This window comes from Eurytemora carolleeae, unplaced genomic scaffold (assembly GCF_000591075.1).
Source record: "Eurytemora carolleeae unplaced genomic scaffold, Eaff_2.0 scaffold1169, whole genome shotgun sequence".
NCBI classification, from domain to species: Eukaryota; Metazoa; Arthropoda; class Copepoda; order Calanoida; family Temoridae; genus Eurytemora; species Eurytemora carolleeae.
This window is the reverse complement of record NW_019397137.1, coordinates 78,246-85,311: the sequence shown is the minus strand read 5'-3', so window position 1 is coordinate 85,311 and position 7,066 is coordinate 78,246. Positions and strand designations below refer to the sequence as shown.

General features: G+C 30.6%; 1 protein-coding gene and 1 long non-coding RNA gene across 3 annotated transcripts in view; both read left to right on the top strand.

Moving 5' to 3' along the window:
* Positions 1–937: 937 nt before the first annotated feature.
* Positions 938–7,066, top strand: part of LOC111712261 (uncharacterized) — a 23,341-nt gene continuing 17,212 nt past the window's right edge. For both annotated transcript variants that reach the window (XM_023486834.1, XM_023486833.1), the window contains exon 1: positions 938–1,206. In XM_023486834.1, the coding sequence (XP_023342602.1) occupies positions 1,137–1,206 (70 nt within the window). In that variant the 5' untranslated portion in view covers positions 938–1,136. The remainder of the gene's footprint in view (positions 1,207–7,066) is intronic.
* LOC111712262 (uncharacterized) lies at positions 2,487–3,573 on the top strand. Its single transcript, XR_002767414.1, has 2 exons — positions 2,487–3,188; positions 3,482–3,573. It is a non-coding gene; the product is annotated as an uncharacterized LOC111712262 (long non-coding RNA).

Here is a 7,066-nt window from a genome sequence, read left to right as displayed (position 1 = left end):
AGATTGTCTATATTTTCAACTCTGTGTTGAGAAAAGAAATTCTAAACTTTACCGACTTCTAGTGAGCAGTTGAAATTTCTAAACTATAGAAGATTCTCAATAATGAACAGATAGACAACGGAATAACCCTCAAATCAAAACCGATAATGCAGAAAACTCTTTATTTCCTAAAAAAATGAAATGGATAATAATAAGATGAACATCTTTAAATTTTCTTTAAATTTACTTATACGTACTTGTGAGAGCAAGACTAGGAGTGTTGGGTTGCGAGGGAGGGGGTTATAAAGCAGAACATTTTAAATGAGTCATATACCATCTTCCATAGATTGTTTATACTTAATTAGTCAATAGCATGCAGGGATTTTGGATTTACCGGTCTTCAAGTGTAACCAGCCTGTCTATGTGTGCATTACTAGAATGAGAATATACAACAACCATATTATCACAAGGAAATAGCAACGAATGATTATTTGAGAAGAAGTTTCAAAATTCTTTTTTTTAAAGTACTAGAGTTTCCAACGATAAGGAAAAATCGATTCAATCTGTTTTGCGAAATTTTCGTGAAATAGAAAATGCAAATTTTTCTATAAAAATAATTCAAAAATTTCGGGAAAAAATTATGAAAAAAGTTTTGCTCACTTGTCCTTGAACCCAAGGTTATATTGCAAGGAAAGTTATTTCAGAGGTGTACGCATCTTTTTTACTGCGGTGTACTGTCTCTGGGTGGTAATGTAAACACAAGATGGATGTCAAAGCCTGACATCGGAACCATCTTTCACATAAAAAATCAATGAAATATTCTGGTCATAGGAAACTATTATGTGAATTATCAAAATTATCAAAATTTAATGCGTTTAACCTCCTCGGATACTATACTACACTGATGCATCTATTCTTGTTTACAAATTCCGCCCAGAGGTTTCAATGTGTAAAAAGAGTATACGCAACTGCAATTAACTTTCCATGCATTATAACCTTGCTTGAACCCGTCTGGTGCACTGAAATATTAGAATTAGGTAAATTCGGTTGAGTTGTAATAACTATGCCCTGGGGTCGTGGTCAAAAATGATTAAATTCTAGAAATAAAAAACAAATGTGCAACAAAAAGGGTTTCGTAAATTCATAACCCTATCTAGATGGAAAGAAGGGGGAGTAGCAAAAAACTTGGATGTAGTCTACAAATAGAACGAATGACATGCAAGTTAGGTACAGTATACTCTAAAAATGTATTGGCCAAAACAACAGAGGGAAATGCGTATTGTAACCCCCCCCCCCTCCCGTATATTAAAGTAAACCAGAGTAAATTACACGGTTCAATAAATTAAGGGCCACTAAGAAAAATTTTATGTTATTATGAATATTATATTAAATGTGTGTATTAGGTATTTTGTATTAATTAAAAATAAAAAAAATAATAAGACAATCATTTCCGACATCCTCCCCCTGATGAAGTCTCTTGGTGTACAGGCCCCCCCCTTCCCACCTTCCATGGTGTTTCGAAAAACTTGCCGAACACTTGCATATTTCATATAACTACGAGTGTTTATCACATATATTTGTAAAAAAAAGAGTGGGGGGGGAATCCCTTTCAGATGGGGGAATTAAGCTTAATTTTTACATACAGCACCTGATTTTAACCTTTACCCAAGAATTCTAAGGGTAGATGCTCAAGGGAGTAAGAAAACTACTACCACCCCCCCCCCTTTAAAAGTTTTACATGAAGAGTATACGCTATTAAAGATTTTTTTTGATAAATAAACAGTATCGAAAAGTATTCAGAAATCAGAATCTTAAATTCAAAAATTGTTTTTACTGAATGTTTTAAAAATTTAATTTTACATTAAAATTAGGAAACCAAATCATATTTTGCTTACTGAATTTTACTATTTAAATGATTGACCATTTCACATATGCTCTTCATCTTACAAACGATGATTTTCCGTAATAGCTATAAATCAAATGTTTTTTTTACTTTTAATCACCTAGTTCACTTAATAAAGTTTATTTTAAAGATTTAAAAAATTTGAAATTGAAATGGATAGTCTAGGGAACATACGTAGTATTAATTTACTCTGCTGCATATAATTAATGAACATTTATATAAAAAAAACTCTTTGAACTCACTCTCAGGCTTTATAATGCATAAGTTTATGATGCAAGGAAAGTTAATTGCTGTCGCGTATACTCTGCGTACATATTGAAACCAGTTCTCTCTGGACGAAAATTGTAAACAAGAATAGATAAATCAGTGTTTTATTAGTATCCGAGGAGGTTAAAGCATTTAATTTTGATAACTTTGATAATTCACATAATAGTTTCCTATGACCAGAATATTTCATTCATTTTTTATGTGAAAGGTGGATCCCATGTCAGGCTGTGACATCCGTCTTGTGTTTACATTACCGCCCAGAGACAGTACACTGTAATACAAAAGATGGGTACACTTCTGAAATAACTTTCCTTGCATAACAACCTTGCAAGGGACTGACAAAATTCATAATGAGGGATAATTTCCATTCTTTTCTAATCTAATCTCTGTTCTGTTATAATTTGGTAACTAACTATTTGGTTTCCAAATTCTCAGGCTATACCAAAAAATGTAAGGTTGTCATATTATTTGTAAGATTACCAAATTATTAGTTACTACAAATCCACCTATAATACAGTGACAATCAGAAAACTCTGGAATAAGAAGACGACTTTTAAAGGCAAGTTGTGACTTTAAATAGTTCAATGAACACGAGACACATCAATTGTGCAGTGTCACCAGATCCAATCCAAGTGAGTTAATAAGTCTCTAGTAAAACTATTTGCTTTGTAACTACATGAAATGCACTTCAGTTTCGTAGTAAAGTCGTTTTCCTATTTCACAGTTCTCACTGTAGTATTTAATCTCCATCTTGGAAATTGGCATAATAAACCCCAAAATGTAGGTGTAATACAATGTAATAAAAATACACATTTCGAAAATAAAATATTAGTAGCACTTGATTGTTGAAGAATGAAAGGGCCAACCTATTAGTCCCAGACTGTGTCAACCTTGTTGCACCAGCTAGTCTGCTTTATTTACCCAACGTCAGGGCGGTACAGTACAAATCGAACCATAGGGTTGACCCGGCTCGTAAATTCTAATGTACTACGGCTGCCCACAAGAAGGAAAGAAATTGACAGATAATTTTTTCCCTCAGGTAAATAATTTTGAAGTCATAAGATAAAATACAAAACTAACACTAGTCAAATGTAAGGATTTAAGATAAATTCGATTGTACAAAAAATCTAACCTTTCAGGGTTCATAAATCTGTTACCTAAAGTACCTGGGAGAACTCTTAAAGGTTAATTTTTTTTGTACAATTGAACTTTTTTTAAAACCTACATTTGACTAGTGCTAATGAAGTTTGGTCAACATATAATCTTATTCACCAGTTCTGGAGTGCTAATTACACTTAATTCCCTCAACTCTCTGTAGTATCTTTACTTTAGTGGTCAGTGGAAAATGTATCTCAAGTGGACTTCTATTCTCTGAGCGGACTTGTTAAACTAAATAAATAAAAATAAAATTTATTTTGTCTAAAGTTTTATCCTTTAAGATCAAAACTTTTGAATCTCCTGACCCAGAGTTTCACCAGCAATTATGGAGAAAAAACCTTAGGGTTTTATAATCCTGACTTTGGATAAATAAATTTATTTAATAGCAAACAGAAGATCTGCAGAAAAGACTGTTCTCCGAATCAAATAATTTATCATGTTCTAAAAATGAATATATTAATTAGATTTATTGTAAACATTATCTCGTTTAAGCAAAAAAAGATAATGTAAATTTAAAACGAAGAATTTAGAAATATTTTGGAAATCAAACATGTCAATTTCTTTACATCTTTATTCTTACTCACACTGCAAGTAAATATACATGTTTATTATAAATGCATTAAATCAAAATTTGTTGTAAAAAATAATTCAGTTTGATTATATAATTTGTGAATTTTACTATTTACATAGTAGTATAGAGAGATATTTATATATATATATGTATATTTCCATTTTAAACTTCACATTTCTACTTGACAAAAAAATCAATCTCATTATTTTTATTATTATTATTATTGTTATTATTATTATTATTATTATCTTTTTGCACGTTGTGCTTAAATAGATATATGTTAACTTGAGATGTTATGTACTTTTTCAAATCTCCTGTTTCAATTCCCAAACCAGAGATTAATTGCTTTTTTAATGAAGCCTATTCCTATTTGAGCATGTTTATCAATACGCCAAACAGTTTTACACAATTCTTCCTCTCCTATTTCCTTCCAACCCTGTTTGGTAGATTACATGCATAGATAAAGTAAAGATATTACAACTTAATTATGTCTAAATAAAATCAAAAATCAAATATAAGTTCCCTTAATAAAAACGAGCAATATTCTCTTATTGATTATCTAGATGCAACAACAGCCAAAGAGATGAATGTGCATGTTCCTCTAAGCCCTGCTGGGCATGTTAATATACAACTTGTTGACGAGAATCTCATGGACAGGGCAGTCTTTGCAGTATACAAGCACAAGACACAGGAAAATGATAAGTTATATGTTAATTTGAGTGAATCTGATTTAACTTTGACCATATATATGGTCTACTGCTCCCTGTATTATGGCTCCATATATATATGGTCTACTGCTCCCTGTATTATGGCTCCATAAATATGTTCTACTGCTCCCTGTATTATGGCTCCATATATATGGTCAAATAGTTGCTCTAACTCTAATATCATTTGGACCGTTTTTTATATTTAATAAAGTATTGTTTTGTGTTATTGCATTATCAATCAAATGTTCTGAAGATAGTTAAATTGAAGGGATATTTTATGAAATTCTATATGGTGACATGCTAAACCGATTGGTACGCCCGTTTTATTTGTTAAATTATCCTTCACAATGTTTGTTTAATTTCGCATCCTAACCCATTTACGAAGACGACTAGTAACACAGCCAGGGCTTACATTGTATCCAATAGTAATATTAGTTATAAATATTAACTATATCGAAAGATATTTTGAAATGTCGTTTTGACAATTTTTCAATGGGTTTTATACTATTTTACGCAAATCTAAGTATTTGCGAAAATAAATAAATAGCCATGAATATACGGGAACAGTTTTAAAGAGCTCCATATAATCATTTAACTAAAAACTATCTGCAACATTTCATTATCAGAAAGTGAAGAATATCTTACTTAACACCACATGATAGGTTTGGGCAAAAACATAGATTAATAACAATACAGATAGAACAGTAGAGGTCGTCTTTACAAGATTTACCAATTTTTCATTCACAATAACCCTGAGGCAGAAGTCAAAAGGAGTTATGCACATGCCACGTTTAAGGAGAAGACAGAGAAAGAGCATGCGCGTAACTCCTTGGGGCTTCTGCCACAGGGTTTTCGTGAATGAAAACCCCCTAAATCTTGAAAAGACGGCATCTAGTGTTTTATCTGTAAAGATGTGTCTATAAATATCTCCGCAAGATGAGCAGTGAAGACAGTATACTCTGTTTGTATACTGTAATTTTCTTGTTTTACTAAGTACAACCGTTTACATTGAAAACATAAACAAACAAATTGTAAACATAGCAGACAAAAAATTTACGGATTACAACTTTCTCAGTAGGTATCACTATACTAAATCAAAGAATTATTTAAAAAGACGATATCCAAATTCGTCCTGAATTCCCATGTTTATTGGGACACCCTGTACCAAACATTAAATTATTTAGTTTTTAATAGAAAATTGTGACATTTTTTTCAATTTTCGAATCTATCAGAAGTTCATATATTGGATGCATATTGAAACATCAATATTTCAAAACAGACTACACTTCATTATTCAAAAAAGTAATCTTTGCCTANGACACGAAATTAATTTGACTGGTATACAGTTAAGTAATTTCAGTCTGCAAAAATTTAAGTTTCTTAAACCTCTTCCTGCTTTTACCTTTTAACGTTGTCACGTGATACTCATGAAAAGTATACTGCACTGCTATTGGCGGAAGTTTTGGTGACGTAATACCCGACTGTACAGACTATACGTAATAATATTTTCAATTATATCTATTAATAATGCAAAATTAAAATTAAAAATTATAACAGGACCAAATCTTAGATTCTCAGGCTCCTGTATGATATAGTAGTTTTCAGATTGGTTGCGTATTGGTTGCTAATATGGTCTGTTTGATACTACGAAATTTATAAGAAATCTGATATATATAATTTGGTATAATTTTGACACAGTTTTATATCAGCAATAAATTTAATTGTAATAATAGATAGATAGATAGAGAGATAGAGAGATATATAGATAGATACAAGGATTTAACATAACATCTCACTCAGCATGTATATAACCTTGCATAGTCTATCTATATATCAATCTATCTATTAATCTATGCACAAGTAGAGTTATGTACGCACTTTGCACGCTTGTCCTGTGCTTGCAATAAAATCAGACTTTAGTTGATAGTCATGGATCTTTCAGACGTAAGCGCTTATCTCAACATTCTCAATTTTAGAACTTTCATTTATAGTTCAATTTTTTACCTCTAGAGGTCTACTCTCGTCAAATATAAATTAACGTTTTCATGAAAGAAAATGTATTAATTTTCCAAATATATTTACGTCTTTAATATTTATGATTTTAAAATGAGTTCATGGAATAAACTTTTAAAATCTTGTTGATTTTCACTATTCTGTTTTCAGTGATAATTAACATTCTTTTAAATCTGTTTTGCTGTGGTACGACTGTACCTCCAATCACCATGACTTAAGTCTCACTGGTAGTATTTCTTATTTGTATTATATGGATTAGATTCATAAATACATTACAGGAAAGAGTTCATAAGTAGATTGATAATTAATAAAATAAATGTAAGTTAAAAATAAGATTGATCATGATCATCACTGTATTTTTAGCTTTATAATTATTATTATTATTGTTATCATTATTGATATAACTACTATTATTATTATCATTATTATCATTATTATTATTATTATTATTATTATTATTATCATTAT